This window comes from Lissotriton helveticus, chromosome 12, assembly GCF_964261635.1.
Source record: "Lissotriton helveticus chromosome 12, aLisHel1.1, whole genome shotgun sequence".
NCBI lineage: Eukaryota > Metazoa > Chordata > Amphibia > Caudata > Salamandridae > Lissotriton > Lissotriton helveticus.
Window position 1 is genome coordinate 82,654,761 of NC_136073.1, and position 12,743 is coordinate 82,667,503.

At 41.7% G+C, this 12,743-nt stretch overlaps 1 protein-coding gene across 1 annotated transcript in view; it reads right to left on the reverse strand.

Moving 5' to 3' along the window:
• LOC144797878 (extracellular calcium-sensing receptor-like) overlaps positions 1 to 12,743 on the reverse strand; it is a 140,598-nt gene that overhangs the window by 64,208 nt on the left and 63,647 nt on the right. Inside the window, exon 2 of the mRNA XM_078668679.1 lies at positions 6,674 to 6,965. Within this exon, the coding sequence (XP_078524805.1) occupies positions 6,674 to 6,965 (292 nt within the window). The remainder of the gene's footprint in view (positions 1 to 6,673; positions 6,966 to 12,743) is intronic.

Below are 12,743 nucleotides of genomic sequence, written 5' to 3' on the forward strand. Positions count from 1 at the left end.
AAATGTGTACACAATTAGAATACAGATTCACTCGAGGAATGCTTTATTTTCTTCCCGCTTTGAGGCTATTAAAAACTTGCAGCCTTACATGAAAAATAATGAATGGAAAAAGTTAACAAAAGAAAGGTTTTATCTTGTCATTGGCTAAATGAAAGAACATTCAATGCATCGTTACATTAATTCATACAACATTCATTTGTATGTTGATGTTTTCAAATGAAAGAATGATTCCTTCTGCAGGGACCTATGGGTCTTGCTACTAGAATTATGCGATTGTGCCAATGCTGTGTTTTTCTCATATTTGTTGATTTGCCAACTAATCCATTATCTGCTAAATAATCGGCAGATTAAAAAAAATATATTCCAGCTCAAAACCCTACTAAAAAAGCAGCAACATGTGCTGGCGCACAGTGGAAGATCCTTTCCAAAGGTTGATTGGTTACCTTTCTGTTGCTTATTGCTATAGTTTGGTGTTAAACTGGTACCAATAAGGTGCATTCTATGCGCAGACAGTGTTAACAAGTGTAAAGAAGTCAAAATAATCAAATAATACTCACAAAATGTGCAGCATCATGCCACATAATTGACCTTTTCTTACTGCATTCTTTAGTCAATCCTGACCCATAATTTAGCATTCCCCTGCCGCATAATTCCAGTGGCCCTGCCTACGTGTAACAGGTGAGACACTTTAATTATTCTCAGCTTGGTCACCGCAGGATTTCATTCTTATGAGGCTAATAAAATGGGCGTCTCATGGTCGAATATTAGGAACTCTTGTGGCTATATGTAAGGCTTCCATAGAATAGAATGGCCAAAATAAGCAACATCTCAGACAAAAAGACCTGGACAGACTCAAAGCTAGATGGGAGAATGAGAGGCCCAATACAAATGGATTAAAGGAGGGGTTCCAGGGGGATAATTTTAGGGTTCAGGATCGGTATGGGTTTTGGGGTACCAAGGGGGTAAATTTAGGGTTCAGGGCAGGTATGAGTTTTAGGGGGGCAGGGGTAATTTTAGAGTTCTGGGTGGGTATGGGTTTTGGGGTGCCAGGGGGATAATTTTAGGGTGCATGGTGGGTATGGGTTTTGAGATAAAGGGGGTAATTTTAGGGTTCAGAGTGGGTATGGGTTTTGGGGTGCAAGGGGTGACATTTTAGGGTTCAGGTCCGGTATGGATTTTGGGGTGACAGGGGGAAAATTTTAGGGGTCAGGGCGGGTATGGGTTATGGGGTGCCAAGCGGCTAATTTTAGGGATCAGGGTATGTATGAGTTTAAAGGGCTGGGGGGTGTGCTCTAATTGCAAATGCAGAATTCACTACTTTTTTTTCTCAGCTTGGCCTGAGCATTACCCGACCCCGATTGTCTACTGTTTTAGCCCCGCCCCTATTGATTAACATTAGCCACGCCCCTTCATTTGCCAGGTAAGCACCCCCTGGAAAAAAAATTGCGGACGCCCATGGCAAGTAATAATATATTTTCTGACTCGATTACATTTCAATAGGAAATTCCTAACTGCACCGATTTCCGAATCTAAAAATGTAATTTGAAGCAGGGGACAATTAGCAAATATTAATCTGATAATCCTATTTTGTTGCATGCAGACCAGGTTTTAGATTCCCATACATAGCCCAAAGGGGCAGCCAACATTTGAACCTGTTCTAACACAGTGGCCCATTTTGTGTTTTCCTAAATGGCTGCAGCTGGTAGCACATGTATTCTTTAATAGACTTTGCATGACCACCAAGTTAGGGTCCCCGCAGAGGCAACAGGATATTTTCCATGAAAATGCAATGAAAGGAATCAGTTTTACCATGTGCAAGCTATATATAACATCTGGACAGTCAAAAATATGCATGATGGATGAGCTCAATGTGTGCACCTAGGAGGCCACACATGTTTAGTACACCCCAGGAACGATTTAAAGATGAGGCTTGGAGACTTACAAGGACCCTCATAAATACCCCTCAACAGGGGGTGCAGTCAGAGGCTGCAGCCCACTACGGGGTAGTGCACCTGTCCATACCCTGACAGTATGGCAAAGCCACAAAAACTTACAGCATGGGGATACGTCTGACAGCAACCATCCAGCCCTTGGGATTGGCTCCAAACTAGTTCTAAGGGAGCATCCCCCTACCACTTGGTTTGGAGCCAAGCTGACTAGGAAGACAAAGAAGGCAGAACTGGGTGTGAACAAAATTTGCTAATGACAGAGTAAGCCCCCCTAAAAGTCCAGGAAAGGGTTGGGCACAGACCCCAGGCTGTTTTGCACATAGAGGAAATTACCTCTCTCCACCCTTTCGTCCCTTGTGTCAGGTCACACTGGGCACTGGCAGAAATGCAAATTTGGCTTAGGCAGGAAAATTACATTTTCCTAAAAGTGTGATTTTGTTTTCAGAACAGTAATATAAAATATGAATCCACCATTAAGTTGGGTTTTAAATTACTATTAAAATGATTCCTCTAGTTATTTTTCTAAGTGTTCCCAAACTGAAATTAATCATAAGTGTTTTTCAGTGGGAGTGCTACACTTGCTATAGCGAAAAATGACTTTCGAGGTTTTCCACTGCAACGGTATTTTAAATATTAAATATACATACCCTACCAGTTACATACCATGCACTCCACCATATGGACATTTAGAGTCTACCTTAGGGTTGACTTTTAAGTCCTAAAAAGGAATGTTTAAGCCCGGCAAAATATATATTTTCTCCTAAACCCGATAAGCACATGGCACAAAGAAACTATGGAAGGGGTATATATTCCATATTAAATACCCTAGGCATGAGATACCAGATCCAATTTTTCCGGATGAGGAAGCCTCACCCACATAATGCTGTATGCTTCATCATAGGTTTCCTCACTCCAACCTGGTAAGATAGTACTACCAAGGCAGAATCAACCTCAAAAAGATGTTTTTCCAGGTCGAAATAGCACTTTAAAACTGCACAAACACGCTGCAAGGACAGGTCTGAAGACACATTATACAATGCTACTTTAGTGAGTGGCACAATGATGGCTGCAGCCCACTTGTAGCATGTAATTTACAGCCACTCAGTACCTGTGGTACCATGTACTAGGGACATAAATTATTTATACCAATTAGGTGTATACCAATTTTTTCATTTTTAAAACGGCGGGCATAAGCACTTTACTGCTGGTTAGCAGGACTAAAGTGCGCAGGATCCTATGTCCAACAAAAATGGATTCATTTAAAGAAGTCTAAACCAGGAGGAATACCATGCAAAATATGGTCATTTGAAACACAGGTACTTTGTGCACGGTACTATAAAATTAGGAAAAACATGGCACTGCTATAACAAAAATTATAATAATTGGACTGTGCTTGAATGTTGTATATCTCCTTGGTAGCTAGCCGTGGCTCTGAACCTATATGATCGCTGCTACAGCTTTAGACGAACAAAGCAAATACAAGGAGATGATGGACGGAGCGCTGAAACTATTCAGACACTCAACCACAGTCACAGATCTGGGTTGAATCCATCATCATTCTTTAGCTTCCTTTGCCACCTCAGTTTAGACCCAGCTATATGCAAATCAGTCTTGACCCTGTGCCTCATGGGAACAGTCCAGCCTGACCTGCCAAGCCAGGTCTTCCCTGAACCCGAAACAAGCATCCTGGGACCGGTTTCTGGGTAGCACCCTTCATCAGCCAGGCTAGCTTAAAACCAGTGGCAAAGTAAGCTAGGGATCCATGTCTGGGCGTTCCCTGCCAACTTAGGGCAAACAAAGTAAACACAAGCAGATGATGGACAGAGCGCTGAAACTTTTCAGACACTCACCGACAGTCACAGATCTGGGTTGAATCCATCATCATTCTTCAGCTCACTTCACCACCTCAGTTCCAACCCAGCTATATGCAAATCATTCTTGACCCTGTGCCTCATGGGAACATTCCAGTCTGATCTGCTAAGCCAGGTCTTCCCTGAACTGGAAACAAGCATCCTGGGTGCCGGTCTATGGGTAATACCCTGCATAAGCCAGGCTATCTTAAATCCAGTGGCAAAGTGAGCAAGGGACCCACGTCTGGGCATTCCCTGCCAACTTAGGGCGAACAAAGCAAACACAAGGAGATGATGAACGGATGCCTGAAACTTTTCAGACACTCACCCCCATCACAGATCTGGGTTGAATCCATCATCATTCTTTAGCTCACTTTGCCATCTCAGTTCATACCCAGCTATATGCAAATTAGTCTTGACCCTGTGCCTCATGAGAACAGTCCAGCCCGATCTGCCAAGCCAGGTCTTCCCTGAACCAGAAACAATCATCCTGGGAGCCGGTTTATGGTAACACCCTGCATCAGCCAGGCTAGGCTACATCCAGTGGCAAAGTTAGCAAGGGACCCACGTCTGGGCATACCCTGCCAACTTAGGGTGAACAAAGCAAACACAAGGAGATGATGGATGAACCGCTGAAACCTTTCAGACATTCCCCCGCAGTCACAGATCTGGGTTGAATCCATCATCATTCTTTAGCTCACTTCGCCACCTCAGTTCAGACCCAGCTATATGCTAATCAGTCTTGACCCTGTGCCTCATGGGAACAGTCCAGACGGATCTGCCAAGCCAGGTCTTCCCAGAAACGGAAACAAGCATCCTGGGACTGGTTTCTGGGTAACACCCTTCATCAGCCAGACTTGCTTAAATCCAGTGGCAAAGTGAGCAAGGGACCCATGTCTGGGCATACCCGGTCAACTTAGGGCGAACATAGCAAACACAAGGAGGTGATGGACGGAGAGCTGTAACTTTTCATACACTCACCCCCAGTCACAGATCTGGGTTGAATCCATCATCATTCTTTAGCTCACTTCGCCACCTCAGTTCAGACTCAGCTACATGCAAATCAGTCTTGACCCTGTGCTTCATGGGAACAATTCAGCCCGATCTTCCGAGCCAGATCTTCCCTGAACTAGAAACAAGCATCCTGGGAGCCGGTTTATGGTAACACCCTGCATCAGCCAGGCTAGCTTAAATCTAGTGGCAACACAAGGAGATAATGGACGGAGCACTGTAACTTTTCATATACTCACCCCCAGACACAGATATGGGTTGAATGCATCATCACTCCTTAGCTCACTGTGCCAGACATCAGCACCTATGTGCCAGAATTTGGAGCTCGGGCACAGCAGAGCGTATGCATCAATGTGTATGTGTGTCCAAGTGGTGGCAGATTTTCCCTCCTCATACTGTTCTGTCCTGCTGTCCTGCAGAGGCACATTTCTCCTCCTCCCACTAAGGGCTCCCAAGCTCAGCTGGAATGGCAGGAACAGAGCAAGGAAACATTTGTTACTCTCTGAATGCATAAACAATGTTAGCTATGATGGAGGTGGTCGATACCGTTCCAGACATTATAGCTGGTCCCGCTCCCTAACTACGGGCCTTGAAGAGGAGGAGAAATGGGTGGGCCAGCCAGAAACTGCTGCTGCCCATTTTCAAGTCAAGTAGTCCAGTCCAACTCAAATACAACAGTGTGACCCTCATACTGATAGTAGCTAGGTAGCGGGGCAGACAATCGTTACTCATGACTATCTAGGTTATAAGGAGATCAGACTCTGAAAATATGAGTGCCACTGCTTCCATGTTCTTCTGCAAGCATTAATAAATTGAAATAAGGGTGAGACCGATTTGCAAGCTTATAGGCACAAGAAGGGCCAGTGAAGCTGGATGTATTCTTAGAACAGACACATCACCAATGATTGCCACAGCAGTGGCAACATTTTTAGGGTGGTCGTGGGCCATAAGAATAAAATCCCTGCACCTTGTAATGGCTATTTAAGGTAGTGATGTACTGTATATAACCCAGCTATTAGAGATCCAACCAATTTTACAGAGAGTCTGCTAATTTTAAAAAAGTTGTGCAATTTGTAAAACAAGATTTATTTATTTTCGGTCTTAAACTAAGCTTTAACACCAGCATTTTTATGATTTTACATAGGTTAATAGATCTTTCTTTTATATGGTTTTGTGATTTGACCACTCAGGCTTTATTTTATACTGTTGTTGTTGTTTTATTGCTATTATTTATGTCTTATTTGTCTTCTAATGTGCTTTTATGATATAACCTGTTGATTAAAGTTTGTAAAAAAAAAATGGAAACAATGACCCTCCGCTGCAGTGTAATGATCCTTTACAATCCATTCACTGCAAAAATCTCTTCATAGAACACATATACCTAATGGCCAATTAAATGTCTGCTAGACAGTGAAGAGGATATGCTCTTGAGGTCTGATACACTTTTATCATACACTCGCTGATAGAGGGTGACCACACAAACACATTTGTTAAAAAAACTTGCTGAAAGTCCATCTATTAACTTGTTTTCATCACATGACATCTGACAAAGTGAAAGTGCCCTTTCTAGTCAGAGCTAATAGGCTCGGATTCTAGGCACATTGTTAGAATGTCATAGAAATATAATTTGATTTAAATATTGTGTTCCAAATATTGTTTACAAAAATATTGCCCAATTGAGTGTACATTTTCTATTAACTCTCATCCAGTGATATTTTTGTAAATTATATTCTGACAATGATATTCTGATACCACACCTCAATGCACCTATCTTCTTTACAATATCAGAGCAAAATATTTGCACTGCACAAATGTTAACTGCTGTCTGGTATTAAACACAGTGATAATATCCCGTGATCTTACCTGGGGGTGTCTATAGAGGCCCAGGATGAGTGCAAGAACAATTGAGCGTGTGGATCCAGAATCTCCAATGATGGCAGCTGGTGCCAGTCTCCTCCCACACTGGTAGTTTGGAGAAGGCAACTCTTGTGCTGAAAGCATCCATAGAGTTCCCTGGAGAGAGCGTTTGAACAACGTACATGAGTCATAGATCTGGAATCCAAGGGTAATATTGGGTAAAAGGTTTGGGTTGTTGTTAATTTCTTTAATCGCAAACACCATGGCCTGGACCAACTGATAATTCTGCAATCCAAAACTGAAAGATACATAATCAAAAGCAATTCAGAGACAGAACATAACATTTCTAATGGCAGATAACAATAACTGCAAACAGTTAATTACAAGAGAAATGATAATTTGATGTCTCATTCCATGGCTTCAATAATACAGTTCTATTTCCAAATATTAATATATATATATATATATATATATATATATATCAGACATTAATTACCGCTCCGGCGCATGTATCCACCAACGGAGAAAGACACGGACTCCAAAATCAGCATACACTGCTGGATGCAGTGACTTTATTTAATTATAAATGGTGCGAGATATCGGGCAGGATGACGCGTTTCGGCTAACGTGTAGCCTTGCTCACATAACCTCGCTGCTCAAACAACTGTGCTTAAATACATTGAGTTACTGTGCTCAGGTGATAAGTTGAACTACACAAATAATAAACAGTGAAAACATACTGCGAAGTGGACTACAAGTCTGTTTTCCAAACAAATAGTATCTGCACAAATGCATTTATATCATTATGTCAATTAATTTGCAAATATTAACAATCCTAATACAATACTGACAAATTAAAAAACGACAGATGGTATTGTTTATTGGTGCCATGTCTGCAACAATTGTCTGTGACGGTACAATTGGTCTAGAAATTGTATTTTTTACAAACTCAAGCCACAATTTTGTGGTGCTCATATATGGAATAAAGCATAATTTCGAATTGGAAAAGTGTTGATATGCACATATTGCTGTTTAAATTAGATATATTATAATGCAGAAAAACATTTCCAAATTCATAACATTATCTGATTGCTTTCAAACAGAAAAATTCTTTAACGCTTATAAGAACGATACTAAATCCATGATGCTGATCACAAATCCAACGCACAAATGCATAGATATAATTGTCAAGTAATAACAAAATCTGACAGCATTTGAGCAAAGTTTATCTGTACAGATTGTATCAATTAGCTATCAAAAAGCAGAAAAAGACAAAGACAAACGCCTATAATCCCATACTATATTCGCAGCAAAAGAAATTTTTTGTGTGGTGAGTTACAGTGCTACTAAAGTGCAAATAATGTAACATGTAGTAAAAACAAAACTTGTTCTAATGAACAAAATTCTAAACCAGTAAGTGTTTAAAAAAACACTAGAATAAACTGGTTGAGAAGAATCAGCCTAAAGTATAACTATTCGAAAAGTAATGGAAAATGCCTGTGTACTTCAAAAGGTTATTTTTACTGTGGCAAATATCCATCAATTTAATGGAGCACCTATATGTGAGTTGGGAATAAAGAATTATATATATAAACCTAACCCACAAACGTAGGCAGGCTCTATAAGAATCTAAACAGTTGATATTGTTACAGAAAAGTTCAAATTTCATAAAGTAGATCTAGCGTCAGAACCACAATGTACAATCAAACCAAGCAAATAGCGAATTGAAATCTCTAGAAGTCTACCATTTGTTTGTGGACACTGCAGTTTATTGTATGTCAAAGAGAAAAACAAAAATACAGCTAAATTGTTAAGGTAGGACCAATAGTACTACAAAAAATGGTGAATATCTTCACAGATGTTCAAACCATTGGGTGTCTTACAATTGAGTTTCAGAATATATTTGGTCTCAAGTTGTCGCAACCTCTTCTCGCGATCACCACCTCGCTTGCTTAAGGGCACATTATCTATTACAAAATATTGCAACATATTGAGATTGCCACTGTGCTCATCATTGATGTGACGTGCCACAGGGTATGTAACGTCTGTATTCACAGTGGCTCGCAGATGCTGCAGTATTCGTTGGTGGACCGGGAGCTTCGTGCTCCCCACATAGCGGAGACCACACCCACATTGAAGCACATAGACCGCATGGTCTGTGCGGCATGTATAGTGTCCCTTTAGTTTGGTCAGTGTGTTTGAAAAACCATCGATATATGTATCAGAGTGAACAAATTTTCGGTTAAGGTTGTTGTTTCCTAACTTTATGAACTGAATATATTTGAAAAGCCTTAATTTTGGTTGTATTGAGAAGAATGTCTGATATTTCTGATACTTGCATTTCCCAAACATGTGTTACACATAAGAGAAGTTGCAAGTCCTCCTTACTCTAAATTAGCAACTAACTCTAGTGTATTGCCAGCCTTGGTACCCACCAATGACCACGCCGCTCACAGAGCTTAGTATTACAAGAAGGTTTTGTTCTGCTGTGTGTAACTGCAAACTCAATTTCCCTGTTAGGAGCCAAAAGGGTTCCTTCATAAAACATTGCAAGACACTACATCTCCCCCTCTGTTAAATATATTTTTTTATATTTTACAAATTATATATAATGTATTACCTACTGGCGGTCGCCAGTAGGTATATATAGTTAGGATTTTTTCTCTATGGGATTTTTGAAAATTCTATGTCTAATAACTTTGGCGTTTGTGGACGGAATTGGCTGAAATTTTCAGGAAAATGGCACATTTTGTTTCTGAGCAGCCCTTGAAAATTTGGGGGGGGGGTTCGTCAAGGGGGGCCGAGAAAAAAGGGGGGTCCCAAAACGTGTTTTTAACATTGAGTTTTCCATAGGGCGGTTGGCCTCACTTTTAGCCCGAACGGCTGAATGGATTTGCACGAAACTTGGCAAAATTGTAGGGACTGGTAGCCCGATGTGCCTTTTGTAGGTCTCAATATATGTGCTACAGTGGATTTTGAGAAATTAACGTTTAAAAAAAGATATATATCTGTAACAGCGGACCGGGCAGCGCTCCAGGACGCGTACTTTTCGCGCAACGGAGCTTTGTGAAGCGAAGCTGATTGGTTCTCCGGCGTCTGTCAACATTCCAAACAGTCTGTAGCGGCCGCCATCTTGTCTCTCGGTAGGATCGAGAGACAAGAGGAGGCGAAAGCGAAGGGGCAAATGACCATAAGGGGGAATAGTAGATCCTCGCTGACCCCCTAGGTTTGATGTGGAGGTTTTAAAAGGGCCCCGCGGGGCAAAAAAAAAAAATAATAATAATAATCGAACGGCTGAATGGATTTGCACGAAACTTGGTAAAATATTAGGGACTGGTAGCCCGATGTGCCTTTGCTAGGTCTCAATATATGTGCTCCAGTGGATTTTGAGAAATTAACGTTCAAAAAAAGATATATATCTGTAACAGCGCTCCGCTTCGCGTAACGGAGGTTTGCGACGCTGATTGGTCATTCTGTCACTGGGCTATAGTTGGGCTACATCTGGCTGATATTTGGGCTACATTTGTTTTTTTTCGTCTCTGGCGGCCATCTTTGGGCTACATTGGGCTACATTGGGCTTCATTGGGCTTCATTGGGCTACATTGGGCTACATTTGGGCTCCAACATATATATAGGCCAATGTAGCCCAATATATATTTTTCAAAGTTAATTTTCGTAAAAACCACTGGAGCATATATCTTGAGACATAGCAAAGGCACATCGGGCTACCAGTCCCTACAATTTTGCCAAGTTTCGTGGAAATCCATTCAGCCGTTCGAGCTAAAAGTGAGTCCAACCGCCCTATGGAAATGAAGGAAATGAATGGGTAATTTGTAATTAGCAAATAGCTCATCGCAAACTAGGAATGGTAAAGAATCGCTATTTATTCCTTAAAGTTCGCTATTTAGGAAATGCAAAAAACTTTGATGATACATATGGCGGTTCATCTCTAACAAGATAAGAAGCATAGGGATAGATTTATGATGACTGGCGCATCACCAGGCATGTGTTAGTCATTCTGTGCCGCTGTTCCGTCACCTATGGTGTGCTGCATTTACAATGCGGCGCATCATGGGGCAAAAACAGCACAGATGCGTGATGTATCTGTGCCGTAAAGGTGGCGCATTGCTGGAGTTGTATCGCAAGTGTGATGAAGCTCCAGCAAGGGTCGGGGGTGCCCCTGTTGCAGGGTTTCTGTTCTCACACAGAACTGTGGACAGAGGATTGGAACCTCGGCGAATTAGGGTGTCCCAAAACTCACCTTAGTAATCAAAAACCCCTTAGCAAGCTAGGTACAGTGTCACATTGGATATAACAAACTCTCAATGTTTAAACAATCCAGAATATGAACTTATAGTACCTCAGGATACGTGGAACTCATGAACAGTCGGTCGTTATATATTTCTTAGAAACCAGAACATGGAGTTAAGAAGAACACATGTGTATTTGAAATGTTTATTTACTAATGCCGTCTTCTCAGGCGTAGTATCTTAGATAATACAAGTACACATATTATCAGTAGCAAAATTACCAGCATAGTTACTAGTACATAAAAAGCGAATGGTGACAGTATGTTAACATGCTGTAAATGAATAAGAGTTAGCAACACTTATAAGCAGCCGCGGGCCGTGGAGGGAGTTACGGTGGGGCAGGGAGGCGGGGAGGGGGAGGGGCAGGGTGGAGAACATACGTGCTCTCCCAGCACCGGATCCTCTATCACCATCAGAGGACAGCTCGGTGGGTTTTCAAGAAAGCTCTGTTCCAAGAAAGACTGTGTTGCCGCCAGTAAATTCCAGGGACCAATTAGTCCATGCATCAATGCCACAGCCATAATCCTTTCGCCAGGACAAACCAACTCGTGAGTAATGATAGGAGTCATCAGCTGATTAAAGTCGACGTCAGGAGAAACCGGTCCGCAGAGACACAAATCAATGGCCCAATCGAAATCACAGGTCAGGCAGTGAAATACAGGCTGGACACAGGTGAAGTAGGAGAATCGAAAAGATAATCCATATGCCGTGCTTAATATCGCCAACGGCATTGTGCCATAATATTCTAGCATGCGATTGCGGAACAGTGTCAGCAGCCGCAGGGCGGGAGGTTGCATAGGAGGGACATCCATATTTAAAAATGTAAAAAAGCACAAGAGCGTCCGCTGGTAATGCAAGTAAAAATGGCAATCCACGAAGCAGAGTGGAAAAAATACAATGAAAGAAAGCAGGGATGACTCCAAAGATTTTCTCAAATGAAGTCACGAGACCACTGGTAACAACTTTAAAAAAGTGTGCCAGGGCCTTTGTGGAGGATGCGTTAGAGATAGTCCGAACCATCTTGCTGAAATGGAAAGGCAAATCTGAATTGAAAAGGGTCTGCACCTCTGTACGGGTGTTCGCTATGTGAAGCACGAAAGTTTCACGGGCCGAACTCAAGGCCACCTCTCTCTGAGACAAAAGAGCTCTTATTCTTGCCATGCCGTTGAAATCTGCTCCCAAGGTTGGTATTTGTGGCGAGATTGAAAACTCCCTATGTTCATGTGTGGGAGGAAATAGAACATTTCTGCAGCAAATAACCCGTTCACTTACTGTTACGATAAAAGGAATACTTTTAATTAACCCAGAACAATCTTCATTATTGAGCATCAAATAACTACCATTTTCCAACAACTTGAACGTGGGGATGATAGCAGGAACTGGCGTGCCTTGCAACACGCAAGCCATATTTGGTCGGTGTTTGTTGCATGAACCGTGTAACTGTATGTGCCTACACATTAGTGAATGATCTGGCGTCTCAGTGCATTCCTCTCCATTCAGATAAACTTCTTGATCATCTTTGAAACATCTGTATGTGTATGGAAGCGACCAGACCTCATGAAGAAAAGCACTACCTAAAGGTTCATAACGACCTATTGGTATATATTTCATACAATTTGAAAACTTATATAAAGCAAAAGGCAGCGTTATTAAACCGTGGATAAGGCACGTTGCCAAAAAACCCGCAATCCTCTGCTGATGATGTCACTGAGCATGTCATGAATGATGTAATATGTGACATCATCAGCAGTGGATTACGGGTAATA